This window comes from Alternaria hordeiaustralica (assembly GCF_023758085.1).
Source record: "Alternaria hordeiaustralica strain BMP 2776 chromosome Unknown scaffold_15, whole genome shotgun sequence".
Lineage (NCBI taxonomy): Eukaryota > Fungi > Ascomycota > Dothideomycetes > Pleosporales > Pleosporaceae > Alternaria > Alternaria hordeiaustralica.
This window is the reverse complement of record NW_026056787.1, coordinates 608,151-622,446: the sequence shown is the minus strand read 5'-3', so window position 1 is coordinate 622,446 and position 14,296 is coordinate 608,151. Positions and strand designations below refer to the sequence as shown.

The window sequence follows — 14,296 nt, the reverse complement described above, 5'->3', positions numbered from 1 at the left end:
TGGGTTGGTATGAAGTGACTTTACATGTACATTGAGCGGGACTCGACGTTAGCTACCAAAACAAGAACCCGTTTAAAAAGACCATATACAAATGATACATATGCACTGCGCTCAACTCCGAAAAGTTTTGGTACAGACAGCCGTGACGCTCTACAGGACATATCTGAAATACATATTTTCGCCATCCGTCAAATCCATAAACGCCATCTTATCTCTTTCTTCTTCGTCCACGCTCATCGTCTCTCTCCTCTTGTTCTCCCTCTTCAACACGGCGTATAGCGCTACCGCAGACGCTATCGTGATACAGTAACAAATGATTAGGCCTGTCCACAGCCTAGGATAATGCGCACCCTTCTCTTGACTCCTTATCAGCAATGGACCGACGATGTTGCCGACGCAATATGCGACAAATACTGTGCCAGCCATCGCACTCTTCTTCGTTGCGCCGCTGACATTGGACATGGCTATGACGATAGTCTGGCTGACTACCGCGCCGAAAGTACCAATTATTGAGTATCCGGCTACTGGAGTGGGCGCGTGGTATGTCCATTCCGACTTCCAGATCATCGCGCAGCCGGCGATGACGGGGAGGCAGTTTACGATGAGTAAGATGATCCGGATGTTGGGTATACGCGACGAGAGATAGCCGCAAAGAAGGATAGTAACGAGACAGATCAGTCCGAGCGGGAACTGCCAGAGTATGGATGCGAGCGGCGACCAGCCGAATGTGTTTACGATGAGTGGACCGAAACCAGAGACTGCGCCGTTGACGGTGTATGCTGACCCCATGAGGAGGAAGACCAGGTAGAACTTCACATCCCTGATGCATTCCCTAAGCTGATACATCTTAATCTTCTGGCACCGCACACCCGTCGCCCCCTTCCTCAGCCGCTCAACAGCGACGATGCGTTCGTTCTTCGTTAGAAACCACGCTTCAGCACATGAATTTGGGATGAAGAAGCAGAAACATCCAAAGAGGAAGGTAAGACACCCAGCGAGGAGGTAGATATACTGCCAGCGTCTCAACGCACCGGAAGTGATTTGCGCGAACCCGTAGTTCAACGCGCCGCCGATGATGGTAAAAAGACCCGTGCTACTGAACCACCAAGACTGGCGTACGGATTGTTCGCGCTGCGTGTAATAACTGCTTACTATTGTCATAAAGCCCGTTGGGATGATACTCTCCACGAACCCTAGAAAGAAACGTTGAACGTACAGTCCTCTGTAGTCTGTAACAGCGGCTGTCAACATGCAGATGAGACTCCACAGTAGTACGACGGCACCGAGGATACGACCTAGGTTGAAGCGCTGGAGGGCGAATGTTAGGGGGTAGAGTCCTGCGAGCATGCCGAAGTAGAATAGTGAGGTGGCCCATGAGAGACGCGTTGTGGAGATTACCGCTGGGGAAGTCGATGTAGCGGGGGAGAGGGTTTGGGTGAGATGTAGATCTGTTGTCATGCCGAAGAGGGCGGCGGAACCGAGGATCGCTTTGTCGTAGTATACCAGGCCATAGCCTATAGGATGTATGTTAACATGATGAAATGCGATGATTTAGAAATTGAGATGGATGGAATCGATGAGGCCGGTGGTCGTGGTGATGGTGAATTGGACATACCAACGATCATTGCGGGGATGAGAAACCAGTCGATCTTTCGGAGAACCTTTGCTTCGATTCGTGGATCGATTTCTCGGGCGTGTTCTCCGACGAGGTTGATTGCTATATCTTTGTCGGCGGATGTCGCGTCCAAGGCTGTTTCGGCGTCATGGCGAGGAGATGACCCCGCTGCTTTTTCGTCTTGCAGGGCAGTCGCCATGTTGAATTCGCTGTCGCGATTCCAGCTCCAGAGCCAAGAATAAGCGATGAGAGAATTAGAGGAAGAAATGAAGTTGACGATTTCACATCGCTTGACTCTACACGCACGGCTTGGATATCCACGGGATGCCACATAAACACTAGCGTCACGTCAGTCCAGCATGCCAAACCTCTGCAAGCCGCAAGCGAAGCCGGCGGCCAATCCAAGGACCCTGGGCACGCCATCTGCGCACAATTGTGATTGGAGGGTGCTGAACATGCCGCGTGAACTGGCAGAAGTTGGGATGAATTGCGCGGGTTGACTTTGAACGCTAGTACCCTACAGGCTTAGTGCTGTGATGACATAATCGTGAAAAACTTTCCCTTGCTCACGCCGCGCTTTCTCCCGCCTACTCTGCCCAACCACAACCGGTGCCACCATCACCACGCGCGTGTGAAGTTTGTGTACTCATGTCGTACACACCCTACCACACATACAGCCACCAACGCTGCCTTCACCAATCTGTGAAGAGACGCGCGCGTCGACGCGAAGCTTGGAAGCCAAACGCGCGCGCTTTTGTAGAACGGTCTCTTGCCTCGCTCAGTCCGCTGTTCCATCAGCAGATTTCGAGCTGGATACACACAACACTTTCTCTTTTCTTTCTTCGAGGAAAAGAGGTAGTGTGTATGAGACAAGAGTAAATGCGACGATCTTTGAGTACGGAACCGCCTGAAGCCATGTGTCGGACCTCTGTAATTTATCTGTCGGGACATATTTCGCGTTTATGGGTGCTTTGCTGTCTGAGCATATTGAAACGTTCGGTTTATGGCACTCCAGCGTAGGGGAAAAAATGAACACCCTGGAGCCTACGTTGACGTTGGGTCATCTACTTTGCAACTTTTCGCTCTAACGTAGTGTGCAGATTTGTTTAGCGTTTCTTATATGAGGTGATAGCGAGATGCCTTAGGTGCTTGAACAATGATGCTTTGTCCTGGAGTTGCTAGACGTTACATTATGGTGCTTCTCGATGTGATGTGCTATACTAAGCGGAACTCTCGTACGTCGTTGGACTCAAAAAAATGTCCTAGGCTTTCTCCACGAATACCCGCCCACCAATTGAGAGGCCAGTCCTCTAGCCCACTATTCTGGGAATTCCTGTACAGCACTTGGCAAGCTCCAACGAATGTGTATACTTCTGCTTTGGAATCGACCATAGGACGAAGCAGCCAGGGATACCTGGCTCCTTTCAATAGGACTAGTACATCTCCCTCCATAGGCTGTTCATCATCCCTTTCCAGATTCACTATGAGGCCTCGTGAAGTCGCGAAACATACGCCATTTTCAATCGTGCGTGTCACTTTCATCCATATGTCTCCACTAGACATTTTGCCTTGAGTACCTGCAGATGCAAATTCAGACGCGTATTCATCGTAGGCTCCTTGGTATTTGCTCTCTTGAAACTCAACATAGCCTGATCGGTTGAACATATGCACTATGTCACCCAAGACACAATGTTTGTCAACCTGCGCTTGTTTGCAAACATGCTCAAAAAAGTGGTCGAAACGACTGATGGCGTTTGCGCGTTCCTCTTCTGAACCATCGCCGCAACTGTAGTCTAGCACCAGCACCACATCTCCTAAGTGAGTCCCTCTTGTGGAGCAAATCTGGCCATCATCCGAGACACTCACATCAGGATTGACTGATAGCTTGTCTTCATCAGAAAGCTTGAAAGACGCAGGCGATGAACGGTAATCTGGGACCCAACTAGGCACTCCTTCGAGTCCATGGCGCTTCCGAGGGATGATAGCAAGATCTCCTGTATGGCGTAGTATCAGTTCCGTATATTGATGAAAGACATCCTCGAATGGCAATGTATAGTCAGGGGCAAGGTTCCAGGGAAATGTTGTAATACCACCAAGGGAAATGACTCCGTAAAGATAGTCATGAGGAATTGTAGCCTCAAATCTTTCAAACATGGCGGACAGCGCAGCCCTGAGTAGAAACGCAAGCAGTTTGGTGCTCAAAAATTCATGCGCAACTGCGGGCATTTCCCACAGATCTTGAGCATCATTGGCCCAATCTTTAAAGATATTGGCGAAATGTCTAGGTCTACCTTCGGCTGTAGTGTTGGATTCGGACAAGCATTGATCATAGTCTTCATCTCCCACCTCGTTCTGGGATCCAACAGAAAGAGAACTTGGTCCAGTTGCAGATCTTTCCTTAAAGATAGACTGTATTGTTTTGCGAAGGGCCACAGCAAAAATCTGGTGACGATACGGCCGTGCCAAATGCATCCTGGGTCCGTTGGTCAAAAGGTCATGACGATCTCTGACTGTAGCAACGCAGACACTTGTAAGGTGCTTGTAGTCACAACAATATGATCCTGCTAGAACAATGGTGTAGCGTGACATCACTGTCTCTTGTATTACCCATATTCTTTCGAACCATGGCCGCCGGCAGAGGCTCTTGTAGGCGTCTAAGAAACGGGAAAGTTCAGCGCTTTTTAGGGTATCGAGTATGCGAGAGTAACTAGGGGCGGTCCTTTCTTGATCCTGGAGATCATTGGTGTTGACCAGTTCTATGAACTCTTGGACTTTGGTGTCGTCTTCTCCGTTCTCTCCAAGCCATGCTAACACGAATTCTGCAGCTCCGTAGATCGCGGCCATCCGAGGCACCTGCGCCGACTTTTCTGCATTGTCTGACTGGTTGATGCACAACGCATCGATCCAGAACAGTGTGCTACTGTTGCGAAAGATGTCGGGTGCGCGGGAGGGGTTCCCAAGCAAGGCTCTTAGATGTCGCAAGCCAGCGATGAGATCGGTGGTCTTTTGTACTGGCTGACCATCGAGAAGTAATCGTCCCGTGTGGGTTGAGTCACCCCACACATATGATAATGCAACGAAAGATGGTATCTCAGCTTTCGGCGCGGTCGCAGTTGATCCTTCTCCAAAGTTTCCTGTCGTGCTCGAGGGTCGTGGGTCATATAACTCCTCATGTAGTAATTTCGGTAGCGGTCTACCCGAAAACCATGCTTCCACTACGTCGACTTCAGCGTTAGTCAGCGGTAGACATACCAGATCGCATCGGATGGGATCTGTCCAGGCACCAGGCTGAATCCTCACGAAGCGGACTTCGTCGCCCACGAGCGGTCGGTAAACACTCTCCATGTGGTTGCTGTGAGATTCGAGGTTGAAAGATGCGTTGCTGTGTGATGAGGTGCAGGAGTGTCAGACGGTGATGAGGGAGTGTTGCCTACAGCTCACAAGGCTATGGCAGAGTTCTGGGCGTTCATGTTTCTCAGCTTTGGGGGCTGTGCCACGCGGGACGCAGGCAGCGCGCCGTCGCCCAATGGTATGCACCTGCTGCCGCAATCAATCGACCTTATACAAGGGAAAAAGTAAACGCCTAGAGCCTACGTTAACGTCAGGCCACCGACTTTGCGTGTTTTTATCCTAATGTAGGATCTTAGGTGTTTAGTTCTGCTCTGATATAGGGCGGATTCGCTACGCAGCCGTGCGTTTCTCCGAAGGATTAACAGCCCTATCTTGACGTTGGATTACTGGAGGAAAGAGGCCAAGGGAGGCCCCGCGGGAGACAGGACCGGAAGAATGGACCCTGGAGCACCGTGCATGCCGCCAAATCTAGCGTCTTGGCGGGATGCGGGAACTTTCATGTCTGGACACTCGAAGGTGGTAGATACTTTCATCCTTCCATAGCAAATCCTTCCAACACCGCTTTCACAAGAATCTATGTATGGTAGGCGAGGTTTGATCGAACCTCCATTTTCGAAGACACGTCTGATACTATGCACACTCTCAAGTGCGCTCGAGAAGGAGAATTCATGTCGACTCCCCTACACATCTTGAAAGGATGGCGACTAGATTGCAGCACTGCAGATGATTACTCTGAACGCCCCACTGCGGCTGACGGCACGCTGCGAAGGATGCTCTCGCTTCGCCTAAGACGTGCTGGGAGACGGCATCAACAGCCCGGGTAAGTAGTGATACCAGGGTATGCTCTTGGTTGGGACGATCTCACGTGTCACTGCAAAGCGTCTTGAACATTCCCAATCCAACATAAGAGTTCTTTCCCGTCACGTTCAATTCACCACCAGATACTTTCGTACCCTAGCATGATGAAGCTCTCCAACGTCTTATCAATGGCTTTGGCCAGTACCACCGGCGCAAAGAGCATAGGGAAGCCTAATGAAGTAGATTCTCTGGCTGCCGAGAGTCTACATCGAATGCAGACCTACTACTCGGAAAACCCATTACCCAGCCCGGGAACATGCACACTGGATAACGTAGCCGTTCGTCGAGATTGGTGAGCGAGACATCCACCGTTCCGTTTTGCGTGGACTCACATACCCCAGGTCAGCATTAAGCAAACAGGAAAGACGCAGCTACATCAAAGCCGTAAAATGTCTAGCAAAACTACCCGCGAAGACACCGGCCGCCATCGCTTCAGGAGCAAAGAGCCGATACGATGACATAGTCGTAACTCATATCCAACAAGCGTTCACAATCCATGGCACGGCAAACTTCTTGACATGGCACCGATACTATACTTGGGCTTTTGAACAGATGCTGCGGAATGAATGCGGTTATAAAGGGTACCAGCCTTATTACAACTGGTATGTGAAATCTATCTAGGTCTGTATGAGACCAATACTGACTTCATGTGCCAACGTTCAGGGACCAATGGGCAGACAACCCAAAAGCCTCACCCTTCTTCGACGGCAGCGACACCAGCATGTCAGGAGACGGCGCATACATCGCGAACAGAACTTCAGTCTGCTTCCCATCAATCGAACAGTGCTACATCCAGCTACAGCCCGGAAGTGGAGGCGGCTGCGTAACCTCCGGTCCGTTCAAAGAGTACCTACCACCCTCCTACCTCTCCTCACTCCAACAACACCCATCGCTAACACCCCCCTCAGCTGGACAATAAACCTCGGCCCCCTCGCCGCCGTCTCCCTCCCCCCTCCGACCCCCAACCCCCAACCCAACGGTCTAGGCTACAACCCGCGCTGCCTCTCCCGCGACATCTCGCTCCAATCCTCCGCCGAAACCCGGGACTCCGTCGTCGCCGCCCTAATCAAAGACAACACCACCATCACATCCTTCCAAACCGTGCTCGGCGGCGAATTCGCCCAAGGCAAAATGGGCCCCCACGTCGGCGGTCACAATACGATTGGCGGTGACGCAGGCTCCGATTTTATTAATTCGCCTGCGGATCCGGCGTTCTTTGCGCATCATGCTATGGTGGATCGCGTGTATTGGACGTGGCAGAATTTGGATTTGGAGGCGAGGAAGGAGGCGATTGCGGGGGGGACGAGTGGGGTGGGGGATGGAGGGGAGCCAGGGACGTTGGAGGATGTTATTACACTGGGGGAGTGGGTTGGAGTGGGGAATGTGACGATTAGGGGGGCGATGAGTACGGTTGGGGGGCCGTTATGCTATGTTTATGCTTAGGGTTTGGGTAGTATGCTGCTATGACTTTGTTACATGAAAGTCTAATGGACGAGGCCAGGTCCTGTTACCGATACGAAAGAAGTTGCAACACCCGGCCGAAATACAGCGCCTCAATAGTCCCCTCGAGGTCCAAACCACCACACCAATCTTGTCATGACCTTCCCCCCTTCAATCCCATCCCCTCACCACCCCCCATCCCAAGGAACCACAACCCCTGCCGCGCTGCTCGCCTCAACATCACTCAACCCATTAAACTCCCAACTAACATCCACGCCATGCATCTTCCTAAACCTTGTTCTGGCATCCTTCGTCACGGGATCAACCTCCAACTCATCCGGGAAAGTCTCAAGTAGCCTCTTGACAAATCTCTTGCCCGGCCGTACTATAGTTACAATCTTGATCTCCGTGTTGGGCGGCGGTGGAAGGGTCTCGGTTTTCGTTGTTTGGAAGGAAGACTTGCTGTCGCTGGTAAAGCGGGATGGTTCGACGGACGTGGCGCTAGCACCAGTAGTTGGATCAGTCCAGGGTCGATCGAGGGCGACTAGTCGATGTTGTGAGATTTGGCGTAGTCGTGTGCCGAACGATTCAGTAGGGGTGATGGAAGTGGAGGATACGGGGGATAGCGCAGACGGAGGGGGTTTGATGTGGAGGACGTCGTGGAGTTGGAGGCAGAGTGATGTGACGACTTTGAAGCGGTTGGAGCGGATCATGCCGGAGTAGAGCTTGTTGGGGTCTGTGCTGTTTGTGGGGGTTGTAGGTGGTGGTGTTTGCTGAGCAGGTGGGTGTATGACCTGGACGGTGGGATTGTCCTGTTGGGCTTGGAGATGTTGTGCTAGCGGACTGGGGTTCGGCGGGTGGTTGTGCTGGCCGTGGGCGTGCGGTGCTGGCATTGCTTGTTGGTGATGTTGCGCTTGACCACCCATCCCCAACGCCCCCTGCATGAATTGCGGGAAAGGCATCGCGGGCGCGGGTGGAGGCGGAGGCGGGACCTGGTTCGCGTTGGCAGGAGTATGCGCATGGCCGCCTGTGCCGCCGACGATTTGCACGCCGGCAGTAGTCATGACCTGGTTTATGGCGTTCTGGACATGTTGCTGTAGGGTGTGTATCTGATGTCCCACAGCATTCTGAACTGCCGGTAGGTGTCCCGCTGGTTGGGGTCCGAGAAGTGGGCGTTGTATCCCAGCCAGTACGCCAGACATGAAGTGTGGACACATCCCCAATTTGAGGAATACCCAGAGACTCTTCAACTTAGGCAGATCAACTCTTAGGCTCCTCTCTGCCTTCTTGCTTCCCATATATTGTGTCCATAATGGCAGGTCCTTGTCCTTTATGCGGATGTACACGCTCGTTATGTGTGCGGAGGCGGGAGACGTGACGACGCGGAAGATGTTGCAGTCGCTGGGATGTGTGAATAGAAACTTGTTCTGTGCATACAAGACAATCACGGCTTCGTCGTGAACCTGCCTGTTCGTCCGGAGGAGGTTCACGCTGACATGGCGATGTTTGCTGTACGCGGATTGGGACACGGCACCGGGCCACAGGAACGGCGTGTTGGAAACCAGGGCATACGTGTAGACGCGATCGCGGAGCTCTCTCGGCAGAGACAAGAGCAGTGAGAAGCACGGATCGGGAAGAACTTCGTGGGTCGGCATCTGGGAGGCTGTAGGCGTGGGCAGTGCGGCGCTACGCGAATGCGAAGGGTTGCGGAGGCGCGCTGGGCGACTAGCTGATTGCGGCGGCGCGTCTATCATGGTGGTGTCGGAAGAGCTGCTGCTGTTGGAGGAGGAACGCGACCGCGAAGGTGTCGAAGTGCGCGAGGCCATCTCGTCCAACTTCGGACGGGCGCTTGCTGATTAATAGCCTGGTAGCTTGTTTGTGGGGCGGCGAAGCGATACGGCGGACGGTACGGGACGTTGGGCGTGATGGTAGTAGTACCGTGTTGCGCGCGATTGGCGAAGCGGGGCGGATGATTCAGCGTGCTATCGATGCCCAACAATGGCAGATGGGGGCAGAGAGGTCTTATAATCCTACGCGCCCTACGAGGCCGAGATTGAGGGGAAAGTGTTGAGCGGCTGTGACCTGTGCCTCATTCCTCCACTGCTGTGATCCCATCATCACCCAGCCGCTCACGCTATCGCCGAGGCTAGACCGCTGCCGATCAGCGTTTGTACTACCCAATAACCTGCATCATCATCCACCATAGCTATTACAAGATCCGCATGTGCTCTTCCATCTATTCTGTCTTTTCACATGACCCATCTCTTTTAAGACGTATCTTCATGCTATCGGTCCTTAAAGGTACCTACATCATTTTCCTGGTTAGCTATCCCGCGGCGCTGAGCGGGGAACCGACCTCCAGCCTTACGCGCACGTAGCGCTGTCATACGACTTCAGAATCTTCCTATGACTCAATCGCGGGATCATGAGTGCCCGAAACAATCTGCCTCAGCTTGGGCTGTGGTAAAGGTTAGCGACCACGTGATTGTCTATGCCATCCATTACCGCATTGCTGCGACGTGATATCGCATCTCTCGCAACCGGAACCACCACTGAACTCGACACTAAGGTCTGTAGCCTACATCAGAATGGAAGCCTGCAAATTAGGCGATCTAACGTTAATGGAGGCTTCAGGTGGTTGGGATTTTCATGAATAAGGTACAATTATACCTAATTGATCTTCGATAGGTCGTATTCAACCTAATTTGGTTGCAAGCGCTGGTCGCAGCATGCCTGCTATACATGAGTTCTTCTGTCCGGCCAAGTCATCCTGCGCGATGACATCGAGCGCCTACTATCACATCAAATTCTTAAATTCGACGCTCTTTCGGGAAAAGATGCCTGAGGCAACATTCAATACACCGGACCGTGCCGCTGGGGCTATGTGACCGGGGCTTACAGCACATGAGGATGGATGCACATGTGCTGCCTATGCGAACGATTGGATGAGCGGTTCGTTGGCGCCTGCATTGTAATGCGTTCGAAGAATATTCGACGAGACGAATGCTGTGTAACGTGCACCGTGCTGCGCCTCGAGGCACTTACCTGTGAGCCCAGTCATTGACAGCCTTATTTATTTCTGCTCTCTCCCAGCCTTTCTGCTGCAAGGGTCTCATTATTGAGACTATTTCGCGTCTGCACCGTTTCGAGGAGATACAATGGCGGATCCGCAAGCGCAGTTGAAGTGTTTGCAAGATGTGTGGGACACTTGCCAGGCGAACGATGATCAGAAGCATGTTTTGATCAAGGTAGGCAAACCCTCCCTCGAACTTTCTCCAGTCACTTACTTCCCATGCAGAACCTGTTTGCATATGTGGACGATCTCTCGGCTCGTTTGTCAGAAGCCGAGTACGAACTTCGTGATCGAAAAGACGTGATCAAGTTGACACGCGACCGTTTCGAAGAAGCCAAGAAGGAGATCAAAGTTTTGGAAGTTGAGAAGGCTCGTCATGCCTTCGCATCCGTTTTGATCGATGGTGATTGTATGCTGGTAAGTCCCCTCTTGACATTCATCGACCCTCCCTAATGACTACTTTAGTTCAACGATGGTCTTGTGAAAGCCGGACTAGAAGGTGGAAAGAGAGCCGCCGGCTTACTCAAACAAGCTGTTGAGGAAGAACTTCGATCATCTCCACCTGCGTTGGCCCACCATATCCAGGTGGTCGTTCGTGTTTACGCGAACATGAAAGGGTTGGCGAAGACATACAAAGACGCGGAGATTCTCCCGCAGGTAGCGTCGTTTGACGATTTTGTACGTGGATTCAACATGGGCGATCCCATGTGTGATTATGTTGATGCTGGCAACGGCAAAGAGTGTTCGGATGAGAAGATTAAGGGTGAGTTATGTGTCACCCAAACAAGATGCTAAATACTTACAGCTCAAAGCAATGTTTCGGCACGATTTAGCGGATATGCACTGCCAACAGATACTGTTCGGCGGCTCGGCCGACAACGGCTATGCGCGACTTCTGGGCCCATATACCGAAGATGATGGAGTGCGGAGCCGAATTACTCTCTTGGAGGGCCCACCGTTCGCCAGAGAGCTAGCTGCGATTAAGGACAGATATCACACTGTATCATTCAACAACGTGTTCCGAAACCAAATGCTGGTGGTCACCCCTAGGCGCGCAACGGTGTCTCTCCCGACTCCGCCACGAACACCATCGGCAGACTACGCAATGGCCGCTGCTCAGGTTCCAATAGGACCTTCTTCATCTTCGTCGTCTAAAGCGCATAACCCCGCTGTCACCAAGCAGCCTACTACAGCTGCTACGGTACTTCTTAACAAATCCGGCGAACGTGTGGACTCGCCGCTGACCTACACATCCAAAGACTTCTTAGCGATGAAAGGTTGCAGGCTCTGCAACCAATTTTATCTGCTGGGCAAGTGTTCGTATCTGGAGAAATTTGGAAACTGTCAGCATCAACACAGTGCTAAGTTGAGTAATAAGCAGTTGGTGGCTTTGCGAGCTGTTGCTCGCTTGACGTTGTGTCAGGATGGAAGAGCTTGTAGAGACTCGGAGTGCCTTTGTGGTCATCAGTGAACGATGACGGTCAGATTGTTATTATCACCGTGATGCGTACTATTAGGCGCTCAGCGAGAGGTCAAGAAAGTGGGTGTCAATGTGCGAGGCGCGGTGAAATGCGTCATTTAGATACTACTCATGTCTAACTACCTGACGAACCGACGCACGGGTAAGATGGTCCTGCCCTGTTCCCTAAATTTGCCAGACTAGACGTTTGTTGGGACGTCCGGTGTTGGGGCGTTGGGTTTAACGTAGTCCGCGCTGGTCGTGCAATCCTTGTCGTGGCAATCTTTCGCGACGAGTGTGGTCACTCTTCCTTGCTCGTCCTTTGTGTCCTTGGTCTCGCAGTAATTGACTGGAGCGACGATCGAGATTGTGGACAATGCCATCTATGATAGTTAGCTTTGCTAGCTATGCCAGAATCTCCTGATGAACGCACATTGTTCGTTGTTAGGAAAGGGTGAGAGTTTGTTTGACGTTTGCAATGGGTATGTATGTTGGCTGAGCGTAGTTGAATCGAAGAAGAACTGTGTACTCAGCGTGATCCGGACGTCTAAGATGTATGTGTTTATATACCCAGCGATGAACATGCGGAGTCATACCTGATCTCCTGATCCGGCGTGTGCAGCATGCATACCCCTCAGTGGCTTGACAAAGCGATCACTCAGAGTAAAGCATCGAACTACTCTGCGTCACCACACACTTGGGGCTTTTCTGTAAGCGAGAAGATCACGCTGGCTCATCCCTCATCCGAAAATGTTGGTCACACGTGCATTTGTATTTGTTGAAGGTGGGGTTTGAGCCAGTAAAACATAGTGAGCTTATCTCTTGGACGCGCGCGAGTTACCACTACGAAGGGTCCTGTTTTTCTGACATTCACGATGTATGAAGCAGAGCCAAAGTGCCTTATCTTCTTAGAATGCTGGTGGCAATCTGGCGCCTTCACCGGTTCTTTGCATGTTCCTCAGCCAAAGAAGATGCCGTACATACTTGCGACTTCTACACCTATATGCCACGTGTTTAGATCACCTATCTCCACAATGTCAATCGCTGTTCCCCCAGTATCTACCTTTTCCTTGACTGTAGCTAACTCCTCGATGTCATCATCATTTGCCCGAGCCTAAAACCCCCACTTTTACATGTGTTTCGGAATCATCATTTTGTGCGATGCTGAGCACTGCTGAGGCGACCAGCTGTGAAGGGAAACCTCCTTGCACCAGTATCCAGACCCCAACGCCGAATTAGATTCCAGCACCGGATCTATGGGCTGGGGATGGTGTTCTATGCCGTGGCAGAACGACGTGGGGAGTGCGATTGTTGTGCGCAAGGATCGCAAGCCACTTCTTCCACTGCAGATGGAGGCGCTTGCTGAGTGGTTTAAAGAGGAAGTTCGACCGATCTTGGCTCGGTCTATCGGGGAGTATGCTCCAGAAGAGCCGATCAGCAAAGAGGATGTTTTGACGATCATTTGTCGGCCGATGTTTGTGGTTTATTGGAACAGGTTCAGGGGTGAGAGGAAGGATTATGAAACTCCTAGTCGGTATGGTGACAGTAGCGTGTGAGCGATGGTTGCGACGCAAAGAAAAGGTCAAGCGGGTTTATGGCCTACATTTAGATACAAATATGCAAAGCGGGTACATCAAAGTCAAGTTAGATTCTAGTGCATGTGTCTATGAACGCACAGACAATTCACCTAGCTAGGTACTATTGCGTTCAAGAGGCTCTGGGCACCCTCGCGCATTGATAGGCTTGAAACAGATTCTGAACTTGAGTTTCACCGGTGGTTTTCTCTCGTCCGGACTTGTTTCCCAGAAAGACGACATAGTTAGATTATATAGTACGTTTCCCTTTCGCATGCTTCAAAAGAGTTCTCGATGGCGTTGTAGCTAAGATTTCCCACGCCTACGCGCTCAAAGCAACGCTCCGTGCTCTCGGGTTCGTGTCTCTCGAGTAAAGCAAGGCATACAATCTTGCCCTCATGAATATGAACGGGAGAGAATTGAAACATTTCTGGCTCTTCATCCTTGCGGTCGAAGCAAACCCATTCGCCAGCATACCCAGATATTCCTGCGGTGAAGGTGCGTTTACTGCCCCGACGGCTATCGTGATTTTGTGTAAGTTCGTACTTGCAGGTGGGTCGTAGTATTCCCGAAACCTTCAGAGGGCGACTTGGCCAAGGGACTCGAACGCTGTCTTCGATTGCCTCGAGACGAAGCTCACGTTCGTCCATGCCGTAGCTTCCGTCACATTTATGCAGGTCGAAGTTGTACTCTACTGGACCCTCTAGGGATGCCCACGACCATGAAGAACACAGCCTAGAAGGCTGCCCGTCATTAAGTACCGATAGGGTTCTGTCTGCTTTGGAAACCCACATTAGTTCGCACACGAACCTCCGCGTACCATCTTCCCAATGACCATCGACACAACGAAGCACTGTCTTTTTCTCAACAACTGAGATAATACCCCGCAGAGCTATCAAACGATCACTCTTTTTGGTGAGATTCCT

The 14,296-nt window shown here is 51.6% G+C and overlaps 3 protein-coding genes across 3 annotated transcripts; 2 read left to right on the top strand and 1 right to left on the bottom strand.

Moving 5' to 3' along the window:
* Positions 1 to 150: 150 nt before the first annotated feature.
* On the bottom strand, positions 151 to 1,814 carry J4E84_007259 (uncharacterized protein; the record flags this gene model as incomplete). The annotated part of the gene is made up of 2 exons (XM_049389844.1): positions 151 to 1,514; positions 1,616 to 1,814. The coding sequence occupies 2 exons, from the start codon at positions 1,812 to 1,814 to the stop codon at positions 151 to 153; spliced, it is 1,563 nt and encodes a 520-aa protein (XP_049242588.1).
* Positions 1,815 to 5,928: 4,114 nt separating this feature from the next.
* Positions 5,929 to 7,267, top strand: J4E84_007258 (uncharacterized protein; the record flags this gene model as incomplete). Its single annotated transcript, XM_049389843.1, has 4 exons — positions 5,929 to 6,116; positions 6,166 to 6,426; positions 6,488 to 6,670; positions 6,733 to 7,267. 4 exons carry the CDS (start codon positions 5,929 to 5,931, stop codon positions 7,265 to 7,267), a joined length of 1,167 nt encoding a protein of 388 aa, XP_049242587.1.
* Positions 7,268 to 10,422: 3,155 nt separating this feature from the next.
* J4E84_007257 (uncharacterized protein) lies at positions 10,423 to 11,132 on the top strand (the record flags this gene model as incomplete). The annotated part of the gene is made up of 3 exons (XM_049389842.1): positions 10,423 to 10,512; positions 10,563 to 10,754; positions 10,803 to 11,132. 3 exons carry the CDS (start codon positions 10,423 to 10,425, stop codon positions 11,130 to 11,132), a joined length of 612 nt encoding a protein of 203 aa, XP_049242586.1.
* Positions 11,133 to 14,296: the final 3,164 nt, after the last annotated feature.